General features: G+C 37.4%; 1 protein-coding gene across 5 annotated transcripts in view; it reads right to left on the minus strand.

The window, feature by feature from the left end:
- The window catches only part of LOC105225788 (uncharacterized), a 94,323-nt gene that overhangs the window by 21,015 nt on the left and 58,899 nt on the right, over positions 1 to 14,409 (minus strand). The window contains exon 1 of one of the 5 annotated variants that reach the window (XM_011204409.4): positions 8,483 to 11,481. The exons of the other annotated variants lie outside the window; for them this stretch is intronic. Coding sequence (XP_011202711.2) covers positions 8,483 to 8,537 — 55 coding nt within the window. The 5' untranslated portion in view covers positions 8,538 to 11,481. Of the gene's footprint in view, positions 1 to 8,482; positions 11,482 to 14,409 lie in introns of those variants that run through there. 5 annotated transcript variants of the gene reach the window in all.

The raw sequence follows: 14,409 nt of genomic DNA on the forward strand, positions 1-14,409 counted from the left end.
TATGTATGTATGTATGTGTATTCACAAGCGATGCATTCGGACTTTTTCAATTTCACCGTGTAATATATGAAGCCTTCAGTTATCAAGAGCGGCTATGAGCATTAGCGATTTACTGGAGTGTGTGTGTCAATGTGTGTGAGTGAAAGTGTGAGTGCATTTGTGCCCTCCTCAACCACCCACCCAGTTGCTTCACAATTTATGTGAATATATGGAAATGCATTTGTATGTTTAAGAGTGTGTGTTTGTGCTGCTGTGTATTATTATCCATTAACTCTAATGCATTGTTTTTGCTTTTGGTGTTGATTATGTTGTTGATATACGATTAGAGACACATGTACGAATGCATCATTGCAACAACAATAGAAACAAAAATTAGCGTCGTCAGAAGAAAAATGCCGCGCACAATACAAACAAACATGTACACGTGTAAACGTGTACATATGCAAGTGTGTGTGTGCTTCGATACACCGGTGGCTGCTGGATAGCAGCAGATGATCGCCACATCGGTAGAAATTTACGAGCGCGTGAATTTATTGTGTAGTAGCTGGGAAAATATACACTTATTTATGTCTGTTGTCTGTGACACCTCCGATTTGATTGAGCATTTTGACACAATTGTCGAACACTGCGTCTAATACACCGATGCATACATACAAACATGCATGCGTAGAGAGTGTCACATTGTGTTACATTGTTGTTGCTTGCGGTTTTTACTTTTGTTGCGAGATTAATCAATGCCATGTTATGAAAGCGCTGAAAGCCCATGAGTGTTCATATAAGTGTATATGTGTGTATGTCACAAATAGCACACCCTACTAAGGAAATGCATTTACCGCTAGACGCGCAGTGAAAGTGTCAAATATTCGTGTTCGAGAGGAAGTGGGCCGTAAAATTCCCAACTTCCTTAAGCCACAAACATGAAGAATCACCAATTTTGGCAGTTTTATGAATTTATGTGTATGTGTGTGTAAGCATATGAATTTTTATGCTTTAAGTTCTTCGAAACTTCCAGACAGGCGCGCGGTGATGCGCAGATGAGTAATTGCCACTTCCTGTTGCCGCTCTAATTTCTGTACAAATTTCCATAGCTTTGCGCGGGCTCTCAATAAGTTGTCGGAGAATGCTATGTTAGAAGCGTTTTTTCTAATGATATTTGGGGCATATTTATGTTATCATAACTTGTTTGTTTGTTTTTGTAATCAATCGTTTTAATGGCGAAGTTGCGTCATTAAAAATGTGTTTTGCGCGAAAGGATGTTGTGGCCTATTTGAACTCTTTTGGGTTACGTATGCGTTCTTAAATAAGGTTTGTTTGTAGCCAATGGTATTTTTTGCCCTTTCTCGTTGTTCTAGTTTTTTTTTTCGTAGCCGAGTCATATTTATACCGTGAACTGGGTATATTAAATGTGACACGATATTTTTAACACCCGAAAAGTAACGTCAGAGACACTATAAGGTATATATGTATATAAATGATTCGTCTGTTTGTTCGTCTGTATATATGCGAACTAGTCTGTCATTTTTTTGCTCTCATACAAATTGAACGATGAAATACTTGTATGGAAACTTGTTTTTATTTGAAAATGTGTTTTCACGAAACTTTGCGCGAGATAAGGCAGAGCTTTAATCTCCGAAAGAGTAGTTTTGATCGAACTACTTTTGTTTATACTTGCCATGCAACTGCCGCATCAAATTTAAGAGCTGATATGGAAAAGTTTTTTATTTGACAAAGCATCTTCACGAAATTCGGAAAACCTTATTATGCAAAGCATCGCTACAAACTCCTAATAAATTGCTTGTATAGCTTCAGTGCATGCACGGTTAACGTTTTCTTTTATATTCAAAAATCTTCTTTTCTTTGAAAGTATGAAGTATGAAGTCTAATCCACCAATCAGAACTAACCTAAATGTTGTCAATATAAATTTATTGTGAACCCATTTCTCATATATAGCTTTGAAGTAGTTTGTAAAAAATGGTATCTACTTATCTTCTCGTATATAGCTTTGAAGTGCATATCTACTTATCTTCGGCCTCATAAACCCGGGTTACGTATCGAAATACAACTGGTTATGTCAAAAGAAGTTAGAAAATGTTTTCGTGTCATCAGATTTCTTTTTGTTATACTTCACTTCTCCTCGCTCGTCTAAAAATTTACATGTTAAAGCAAAAACAGGACTACTCAAATACGTTGAACATAAGAGATATGCGAATGCTTCATTTAATTGCGCTCTTAGTGTCCTCGTTGGTTCGTTTTTAAGTCTTACTGTTTAGCCTTTACTCAAAATACACATTTTTAATAATTTATTGCCTATTATCTTTAGCTTTCCATAGCCTGGCATTCAGACGTTTAAGTGTCTACTCATATTAGTTGCCTGAGCATTGAAATGGCCCAGCATGTGGGCCATTTGCCGTTCGACACTATTCTTCAATTAGAAATGCTATTTACACATGTGCATTTTTACATACGCAAAGAAGTTCTTGAAACTATGCTCTCCACCATTAGATGGGTGATGATGCGAGGACACGTGTTGTCTTCTGTTTTTTGCCGATTCGTACATGGAACATTAAGAACAGAGGGAATGCATGAAGGCCCCTTGAGGTCCTTTCACGCTGTTATAAATTTCAAGTCACTTATTTTTTTCAACAATTCTAAACCATTTTTGCCCTCTTTGAGAATGGATATATGTATATATTCGTTGCTATCATATTCCTCTTATTATTTCGAAGGTAAGACAAAGTTAATTGCTTCGAATGCAGTGTTGCGAACTATGTAAAATGCGTTACTTTTTAAACGTAATTGACAACTATGTGAATAATTTATGCAAATTGCAAGCACAATTGCGGCGAACTAACGAACGAACTAACGCAGCAAACCCCCAACAACAACAGCAACAACAATATCAAAGCCATAACCCCTTGTAATCACGTGCAGCAGTGGCAATAATGATAGCGCACGTCTCTTCGTTCCTCGCTGATAGCGTTTGATGGCGACGATGTGCTGCGGTTGCGGCGGTTATTATTATTATTGGCGTTATTGGTGTTGTTATGCATGTTTTGGTTGCTCCGTTGAGGGTGCGCGCGGCCGCGTATATGAAGAGTTTCCGGTGCGTGTAGTTTGCTATTTGTTTGCCAGCATTGTTTTTGTTGTTCGAGTTGTTTCTGTTGATGTACGCACTTTCCGGTCATTGAAAATGCACACAGTTTTGAATGCATTGAACGCAGCTGTAGAAACAGTAAATGCCGGACAAGTTGTGTTTGAAAAGTTGTAGCAACAAGTCGGAAATATGTTAGGAGTGCTGCCACCTGATGTACTTTGGCAGGGAGCACTGTTATGTGAAAAGTTAAAATTATTGCAATTTTAAGTGTTTGGAAGATAACTCAAAGACATGGGGTATAAATTTTGATAGACTTCGATATGTCCTATAGTTTAAATAGAAAGTATTTAGTTTTGAAAACTTAGCCATTACAACAAAAAAAGTTAAGATTTATGCCTCATTCAAATAATTTTTTTTTTATTTTAATTATATTTTTTTCAAATGTGACCGAATTCAAGCTAGTACCTAAAATTTTTTTTAACAATTCAATAAAAAAGAAATTAGCTACCGAAGATTAAGAATGGGTTAATATGTTCCTGGTGGCTAGTATAATATGGAGTTCGTCTTTAACTTATGTTAAACCTCTGTTTTGATAGTTTCTACAAAATTAATTTTCTCATTAAATATATCAAGTCAACGAAATACGCTCCGAGGATATCGAACTAAAGATACAGTGAAACAACATCAATTCCTCAATGGTCAAATTCGCCTGATCCTTTTGAGTTCGTACCAATTTGACGTGCAACGGTTTTTATACGCCTCCGCGGCATTTAGTCTAGTCGGTAATTGGGCATTACTATACTGATTGCCTGCTGAAATAGTTTCCACATATGTTTTATCTAGTTTTAAGAGTGTGTGTTTCAACATGCCCGCGTCGCTATTTGTTGCTTGCAACATTTAATGGATCTGTGCTATTATGGGGCATGCCATGTTCGCACTTTTGCCTAACAGCGAAACAGCAAATACATAGAAGCCAACCGTTAATCACTGACTTAAGCAAGTTGTAGTTTTTTTTGGAAAATAATCTGTTTTCAATTGAAAAACTTGCTATTCCATTGTCCATTTCGCTCACAACTTGCAGCGCCTTAAATACTTTCGGTTCATTTCTGTTGTTTCGAAATGATTTTTCAAAAGATATTTCAATCAAACAAAACGGTTATGCAGTGTTGCTTGCAAAAAGTGAAAAAACGAAGGAACACAGCCATTTAAAAAATGTTTTGTGCGCTGGATCTCGCTTTGAGTTGCAGGCACGCGCATAGGCACGGCAGCTGCGTTTCTCTTTCGTGCGCGGCACATCTGGTGGCATGCTTCAAGCGCTCGAATATGAGATGGTAGAAAAAGCGAACTATGGAAACAAGCCACAACACAGCTAAACATACATATATGTATGTATATATAGAAAAAACCGGCTGAAGATCATTTGAATTTGTGCCGTGAAAATTCGTGGGGGAGTTTTATTACTTTTTGATATTTTTTTTTTAATTCTACACGCGCCGTTTTTAAGGACTCGATGTTTATTTACTGACTGCCGCCTGCCCACAAATAGGCTATACCTTACAGAGCAGCGTGGTTTTGAAACGATTTTTTGTTTTTGAAATTTTTTTTCGTTGTTTCCCTGTTTTTGTTTTACCCACTTGCCTGCCAGAGCTCATGTCTAGACTTTAAATTACTTCGCCTGCTAGGAAATTCAATCAATGTGTCTATTTTTATGCACCAATGTGCACATAGACACGCATACTGTTCATGAACAAAAGCGAATGGGGTGCGATTGCGCCATTTCAAAGGGTTAAGTATCGAGTTTGGAACTGGAAAAGTTTTGGGCGCGGAAATTCGACAAGTGTGCGCTTAAACGGCGCGTTCGTGCTCGTGGGTATGTATGAATATGTGCTTGTGTTTTATAAATGGAAAGAAAACTGCTTTCCCCTTTGAGTAGCAAGTAAGGATATTTTTACTGCGTGCGGCTGGTTTTAGGTTACTAAATTGATTTTGACTTGACTTGAATAATATTTCAGCTTACTCTGGTCTTACTTTCACATGTTGGCGATGAGCACGGATTTTTAATTTCGATTTAGATTCTTATGCGAGTATTTAATTTTTTATTATTTAAAGCACGTACGCTTTGTTGTTGTTGGTTTTCTTGTTTTCTGCATTTGGTGAAAAACAGGAAGTGCGCCGACAGCGATTTTGGAAAACACAAATGTGGGGTTTATGAAAACAACGGATATTAGTGGCTTTGGCTGCGACATGTGACAAAATGGAAATTCGGTTTTTTAGACGGAGAGATTGAGTTGAAGTGTAGGGGACAGCGTAGGTATGCAGAAATATTGAATAGACATATTTTTATAGCAATGTTATCACAGGAAGTGGCCGGAAAGGTACATTGCATTTTATCGTTTTCTTAGTATTATTCGACTTTTAACTATGCTGAAAAAACTTGTTTTTGAAAAAATTTTCAGTTAAATAAAATTTTTTGAAAATATAGAAATTTGCTTGCATATGTTTTATAAACTTTTTTCAAATATTTTAACAAAAAATGTAAACTATACCATAGTTGAAGCTTTAGATCTTTTAGAATAATCACAAGGAAATTAGAAATAAATATTATAATCTTTCAGTATGCTTATAAATGTAGTGCGCTTTTAGGGGCCTGTGTCTACAGTGCTATTATCTATATTTTCATAGCATTTAACAATGAAAATGGCAGCAATATTCATCATTATATTTAAAAATATCAAATTTAGAGCTTTATCAGGACACAAACATTCTTTTGATATACATAAAGATATATTCGTTGAGTTATATATGACATGTTGGTATAAATAGGGTTATGAATTAGATCAGTTCTTAGCAAAGCGCACTTTGAAGTAGTTATTGATCCTAAGTACTCATGAACTCAATATTATGTCGTAGTTGTAGTTTGAAAATTTCTAAAAAAAAATAGTAAAATTTGATAATTTTATTGATTTCTTTATTTTGAGATTTCCACGTATGTAGATCTTATATAATTTGCATTTGAAATTTGTGATATTGATATCACATTTGAACGTATTATTGTCAACGCTTTTTAATTGAAATATTTTTTCTAAGTATTAAAAATATTTTTAGAAATTTAAATATCGGCACTGAATTTTAAAAATTGCATTATAATTATTATTTGTAATAGCAAAATTGGCAACTTAATTTAATGTATTTTTAAAATTATTAATGTTTTTAATTTGAATTAATTATTTGGGAATCACGATACCAAAATCAAAATACCGATCAATGAAATAGCAATAAATCAATAATTCGTATATCGTAATACCATTAAATACCTTACCCACTCACAAATATATTTACAGCAAGCTCATTAATTATATAGTAACATTCCACAGATATTACTTTATATGTATGCATATTTATTTGAGCTTACGCTAATTCTCAAACATATGCGTTCTGAATGCCAAAGTCTGCTGAAATTTTCATTTCACTCTGGCTTGCATGCCGGCTGCACCCTGTAATCGGGTAATCGTGTGGAGCATTCCAAGTGGCTCACTTGCACGAAAGTACTCTACTTTTCAACTGCAGCGCGAGGTGTTGTACTCGTAAATCTCTGGCATACCAATAGCGGCTAGCACACTGGCGCGTTTTAAGTGCTCGCATATTGCGCCTCAGTGCGCGTCGCAAAAGAAAGGTTTATGTTTGGGTGTGTTAGTGGTGCAGCAGCAGCAACTTCGAAAGCCAGCAATGACACTTGAGCGCAATTTCAATTGACTACTATTGGAATACGCCCCCCACACATACACATATGCTGCTTGTTGCACTCGTGGTCCGAGGTATTATGCAAGCGGCGTGTTCTTGCTGGCACTTATATATTATTTTTTATTTCGATTGCATTTTAAAATGCTTTGTAATGTTTGTTGTTATTCATCACGTTTGACTATGCTTCTTTTGTTTTACTTTTCCATTGTTGTTGTTGGCTGGAGTGCATCGAAAGGTGTGCATTTGTATTGATTTGATTTCTTTACAGTAGTTTTACAGATGTTTGCCGCGGCAATAATTATTTGGTGTAGCTTTGAGTGCTCACTGCGCTTGCACAAACAAGCACAAACATACGTACACACACACACTCACAATATTGGCTTAAGTGGCAATCCAAAAGTACTTGCTGAGTCTTTTTGTTTCAAATTGTTCGTTTGTGATTATTTATTTTCAATTGAAGAGGCTAATGTCGGGTTAAATGACATTTGTAGAGCATTCTTCACTCCAAGTGATAATTAAATAATACAACAGATCAATTTGAATAGAGAGATCTACTAGCATGTAGTAGATGTGGGCGTTAGCGACATGTTCCTTAACCACTTATGAACATTTCTTGTAAGTCAAGTTTAGCTATGATTTAGAATTTTTTGAAAAAAAAGACAAATGAAGCCGACCATAATGTTACGGTCAATGAGGAACGCAATAAAGCCACGATTATTGACTTTTTCGTGCCAGAATTGAAAGATGTTGATGTGGGTAACCTTTAGTTCCAACAATACTAAGTAAAATGCTAACGAAACAATAAATTTATTGATGGAAATTGAAAACCACCTGTCAAAAACAAAAACATCCTTTACTAAACGTGTCTAAGAGCGGAGTCTTAATAATAAAACGTCATATCATTATTAAAAATATTGTCACGGATATCGACGTTTCCCATTTAGAAACAACCTAATCAATACTTTAAAGTCAAAAAAAAAAAAAAAAGATAATAATACTACAAAAATAGATTCATGAATTATTTAGATTAAATTGGCGAGTTAGTCTGAGTATACGAATATGCGTTCCTCATGAAATTGTTGAATTACTTTTTTGACGGTTATAGTAGACATTATCCACCCTTATTTTGAAACATTTTACCCTTACTAGGCCGAATAATTAAGACATACTCTGATTTTGTGTAGTTTTTTTTATTCTTTATATAATATTTATATTTTTCAAAGCACCGTCATCGCTATTTTGAAAAGCATGTGATTTTTTCTTCACAGGGAAATTTTTCCCAGCTTTAAATTTATAACTATATCATGTTTTTCATAAAAGTTTGTTTATTTTATTCAATAAAAAATATAATATAATAAAAAAAAGTTCCTAAGAATATAACAATATTTACCGAGACCTAAACCTAAAACAAATAATAATATCTGACATGCACAATTAGTATATTCTCTCTCGCATATCAACCATTTGAGAGGAGATCGATCGGTCTTAAGAAAATTTTGTAGTAATAACCTAAAAATATTTAATTATTTACATTTCTATATTTAGAACGCAATCTAAATGGAATTTCTTTGCCTATAATAAATAACCATTCAACAAAATTAACAAAGTTTCCAGAATTAGCGTGATTTTAGGATATTCAGACTCACCACAACAAAAGGTTTCCATTTCAATGAACTCCATTTTCTTGCTTGCGCTTTGCATCAGCAAAATTCTACCGAAATATCGTTTTTATATCGTTTACAACAATACTATAACAAACGTTTGAAAGAAATCACCAAAAATTCTAGCAGAGTTTTTATTAACACACATACACAGGAGTCGAACGAAAAAATCGATTGTTTACTGTTTCCAATATCAAAATGTTATGTCTACTGTATAAGATCACATTTCAAAAACGAAGCGCGCACAATCGCTGCGAACAACTGAACGCGAAACAGTCCTTCACTTATCTGTCGACGAAGTTGGCCAAGAAAGCCGTTTCAGTTAGCAGGCGAGCAGCCGAAACGAGCGAGAGAAATTCGCTGTACTTCGCGACTTTAGCTTAGAATTCTACCAAGTTTACACGAAGCGGTTTAAAGAATCGGACTGAAGTGACGAAGTTCTACAACGCACATCGAACGCCGCAACGAAGCAGGAAAACAAAATAAATTGCAATATACTCGTACTTCGTAAAGAACAGTAGAAAAGGTGTAATCGAAGACGATAAATAAGTTTTTATTTGTGAAGTAACGAATACCCATATGTCAAGAGCGAGTGTGCTTATTTGTGCATGTGTGTTATGTGTGTGGGTCTGTGCTTTCGAGAACGCTTAGTACGTGCTTGCGGCTCAGACCTTACCAGCCACTTGCGCACACACAAACAGCCACTAGTACGACCGGCGATAAACCACAAAGCGCCGAATCGAGTGCGCCGATCGTGCGTCAAAGCATTCCCGTCTATAAATAGGGTGGTCGACGCGAGCGCAATCGCCGCGCGCACGGCAAATGCCATGACCATAACCACAAACATATGCGGCAACTGTATTTTGTGAGCCGTAGTTATATGGCAAATTGATGGCATTTTAAATGGCGCTGAGTTAATTAACTGCAAAACTAGACATTGGCGGTGGAGGGGGCGCGACTGCAAACGCGGTCACACACTTTTTTCTCATTTTCGTTGACTTCGTTTGAGGCATTTTTCTTTTTGGTGTTAGACACTTTGTATTTGCAAATACTAAATTGGCATTTTGACAGTTAGATTTTGAAGCGAAAATGGCAACTGACTGCAACATGCCACATTTACACGTCGTCGCCAATTTGTCACTTGTCGGAGTGGTGGTGCGGGCGGGCGTGTGTGGACAGCCTGGAAGGAAGCAGCGCGCAGTTAAAGTGGCAACAAGCTGGACAAATCAGCGCGCACATTCATTCTGCCAACGTAACGACGTGCGTACCCGCAAACTGTATTATGTTGCGCGCTTATGTTGCCACAGCTTTTGTTGCATTTAGAATGGTGGAACGCCGAGGCAGGTGCGCGGCAGGCGCATGCCTGCATGACTGGTGTTGGCACATATGTTTGCTTGTACGCGTGTGTGCTTTTCTCTGATTTCTGCCACAATGGCTTGTGCTGCACGCAAGTCGAGCTCAGTGGCCATATTTTTCCATTTGATGCGTCTGTCATAATAACAAATATGCAAAAGCATATAAATGCGCTTAAAATATGCATATGCCGGCCATTTTAATTTTTTAAATTTCGCTACTGTTTGATTTAAGTGCAGGCAAGCAGCTAAAGACAAGGCCAACGCGACATTTATTGTTTATGGGCGGCAAGACGCCAACAAGTTGCCGCCACGGTCGGCCATCCATAGTGAATGTGCAGAAGTGCCGCAGAGAGTTCCCCCTCACTGCCTAACGAAGCGGTGAGCAAAGTCAAGGAGCAGCTCCACACTTGTAGGTATATTACTAGAAGGCACAAAGAAAGGAGATTAAAACCAGCAAAGGAAGAAAACATATTTTTACGTTGCAAACGGAACGTGATCGCCATACATTCTACGCAATATTTGAATGTTTGGCTTTTTATTTTATTTCTTTTTATTTGTGTTATGGCATAAGAGCAGGGCCTGCAAGAGCGCCCAAAATAATAAAATATATTGAAAAGATATAAAAAATATAAAACGACGAAAGAGTGCATTTTTATTAACTCCCTGTTTGGACTCGCGGTTAATTTCTCCAGAATGTTTTATGGCTTGTTATTTCGAGGCTAAGATCAGCATTGACGTATGTGAAATCACCAAGCGCACACACACTCCCAAACAGAGCACAAAATTTACATTCGAATAGTAGCTATTTTGGCCATTTAAAAATTCAGTGTTAATATGTACACACAAACCGATATTTGTATGTGTTGATAGCTTTATATACCTGCGAACATCACATATTCATTAATTCTCATGTTAATTTATGTCTTCGTACTTGTTCGCATGCATGAATTAATATTTCATTTACATTTGCTGGTTTCGTCGCAGCACCTTCAACTTGTACACACACACACACAGTAAGTTACGTGACATGGCTGTGCTGAAAAAGGTCACCGAAGGACTCATGCGTGCAGCGAGGTTTAAGTCACGGATATGCAGTTTCCGTGCGCCTGGCTGCGGTTCCACGTAAGTGAGGAAGCGTATACGTTTTCATTGCTGCAAAATATATCATTTTAATTTATTATTCATAAGAGCGGTGTCGTTGAACTGCTTATGACATTGCATTGTGCTGGAGGTTAACGAGTTACCTCGATTGCCAAAATCTGCTGAAAGCTATAAAAAGCCAATAATTTAGCACAAATATGTTATGAATGAGTACAATATTCATTTGCATGGAGAATATGAAGAAAAAAGCAAATTCGTACAAAGGAAAATTCTGCGTCTGTGATTCATGACAAATGAGGTAAGGCCTCTGAACTAACAGGGCTTTGACATTTAAATCCGATTTAATTTCCCCAATGACGTACTGGCTATCGTGAGCATAAAAGTAAGCTCATTTTGCGATGATGAACTTAAGTAGACTAAACTCATCGTTAGTCAGACTCAATATTTGTACCGCATGCATAGAGTCCCCAAATGAACAAGCAACAAACTCTCTGCAGGCCTAATCAAGACGACTCACCCGTCTCTCTCTGTATGGTCGGTACCAGTCCTATGCCCCATGAGAGCAGTAATGGTTTGAATTAATTTGCGAATTCGGCATGGAGAAATTCATAAAAACTTTAACAGAAATCTTTGGTAGCGCTCTGGGTTAATTAACCAGTGATTTAGCCGATAGTTGATTTGCCAGGAGGTTTTCATTAAGGTTACCAACTACAACAAAAATGTCTTCATAAAAATAAATTAAATAAATTGTAAATATCCAGTGCCTTATGCCTCACACCTCTTGCTTAGTTATATTCTGAACAGGGTATAAAAAGTTTTCTACGAAGTTAGCAGTTGTAACACTTAGTCTTTCTGTATATACTGGGACAAGTCCCTCAGCTTTTGGGGTACCGATCTGAAAATTTTTACACGTCTTTCACCGCCGATATCGGACAACTACAACATAACGATCCAACTCAACCCCTTGTATGGAAAACTTTTTTATTTGACACGGTATCTTCACGAAATGTGGTCTGGATTATTGTGGCCTCAATCTCCGAACAAACTATTCAGTTTGGACCACTTAATCATATACATACATACATATCTGTCATTTAAACTGGCCGATTACAATCAAGATAGAATTCAGTTTATACCATTTTACGCTATAAAAATGAAGAGTGTTATACCTTCAGTACTTTTGACAAACACATTATCGTATATATTTTAAACAAATGCCTATTCTACATACATGTATTTATGTAACTAAATGTTTAATAACTTTTTGTAACTTGAAAATCTTATAATTGACGAAAATTCTTTCCACTAAAGCTAAACCAAATTTTCGGGCAAAAGTGTGTATTTGGAGTGAAATCTGATAAACAGATGTTGCTGAGCAGTTCTTTGAAATGGATTCTTCGCCTTGCCATAACACACCACCGCCCCTTCAGCCACCCCTGGCGTTACTGCAAGTCATTACTGCGGAGAAACAACAAACAATTCATTGCACACACACACACAGACGCATTACCATAAACGCAATGTGAGTGCACGGCAATATAAACAGTTATGCATATGTGCACCAGTTCATAAACATTTCATTGAAATGCGCGTAATAACAAACATAACAACAATAAGAACAACAAGCGGATTTGCTCGCGCCGCAGCGCCTTCAAGGCGTTGCCATCAGCGACTCTACGGTGCAAGCTGCCATACTCGCCTCCTTATGGGTGTGTGTGTGTGCGTATCGCCAGTTTTGATGTATTGAATGACGTGCGGTAATTGTATTAAAATTGACGTCTGACCCAAAATCACCTGCAATATTTCAAAACGTATTGGCAGCAGAGCGCAGCGCTGAAGAAATTGCTTTTGAAGACTGCGTGCGAGTGCCAACCGCTCCAGTTGGGCCACCGTGAAAGCAGCCACGGCCACGGCAGGCGAGCGATGGTGTAGACACGTGGGCCACAAATGGAAAGTAATGCAAAGTAATGGAGCACATGTGCATGTGGTGAGCACCACATATGGGGCTGCAAGCACACACAAACAAAAATACATTTAGCCGATTTTGGCATTTCTGAAGACGCTAGAAACAACAAGCAAACTTGCCACTGCATTTAGGTTGCATGTGTGTGTGAGGGTGCGCAAATTGAAAATTGTGCGGAAATGCGTTTTCCACTGCCGATTTCGGTTATGCACAGATGCGCTAGAAAAATACACAAGAACACATCTAAATCTGAGTCAATATTCCCGGAATTCGCTCTGAAGTTTCCTTTCAGGCGTATTGACAGCATTTCAGCTGATTTCTTGAAGGCTATTAGCACAGTGAGTACCGCTAATTTGCGGTGTGTGCTTTTGGAATATAATAAAACAATTTAAGAAGAGTATTTCAATACGTACACACACATGTGCGCGGCGAAGAAGGAGTTTCAAAAATGATTGTTTAATATTCACCACACTTGAAGGCGCACCGAAGCAGGCGCATAAGAAACCAGCACTTCTGCCGCTTATGGTGAGGCATTTCCTTAACGGTGGAAAGCACCATAGCCAAAGCTACCGGTGGAACGTCGAAAAATTGGCACGCGCCAAACTATTCTCTGCTGCGCATACACGCAAAGCGCTTGCCCAGGCAGCATATGTAAGTATGTGTAATTAAAAGATGTGTGCGTGCGTGTGTTTTGGTCAACACTTTGGTTAGTACCTGTCCAGAATTTCTACGACAAAATTGTGCTCATAAATGTTGTGGTTTGCTTCCGTTGTTCCGTATTGACACGTCCGTCCATAATTAAATGGTCATTGTTATTGACAATTTAAGCAAACGTCGCTTAACAACACTACTACAGAAATTGATACTTTGTTTACTTAAGTGCCAAGTAACTATGTACAGTAAGACAAAAAAGGAAATGAGCACAAGAGTGTAAGAATATAAGCTAAGGTGTTGTTTGCCCTGTACAAATGGCCACATATGGCAGTTACTAGCGTTCATGGGACTGATAGCGATACGAAATTGTAGTTTTGTTGTTGTTGCGACATTTGTCATATTACTGACAGTCGTTCACCGTTTAAAATGCTGCATAAATAAGCCAGCGAAGGAAGCAACTACCTCTAAGTCAATCCACCTCTGCAGAAGTGCGCAAAAGCCATAGAAGCTAAACAAACAGTGCTGCCAACTGTTACTACAAGCGGAAATGTACGTGCAATTAGTTGGCGATAAAAAAATACGCACATACATGCAAATGTTTATGAAATATCCATTGGCAGGCCACATTACCATATTGCTAGAAGCAACAAAGTAGTTTTTGTCAGTCTGTTGGCCATTTGCAATATTTGCACTTCGTATCCATGGAACTCATCGAGAAATTTTCTATAATAATTATTTAAAGTCATGCTTACCATATTGTAGTCCAAAAATAGTTTTCAGTATCTGTATAAAAATAATATCACACTGTTATTTTTAGAACCGACCATTTAAGCAGCCAT

Source organism: Bactrocera dorsalis, chromosome 2 (genome assembly GCF_023373825.1).
Source record: "Bactrocera dorsalis isolate Fly_Bdor chromosome 2, ASM2337382v1, whole genome shotgun sequence".
Taxonomy (NCBI): domain Eukaryota; kingdom Metazoa; phylum Arthropoda; class Insecta; order Diptera; family Tephritidae; genus Bactrocera; species Bactrocera dorsalis.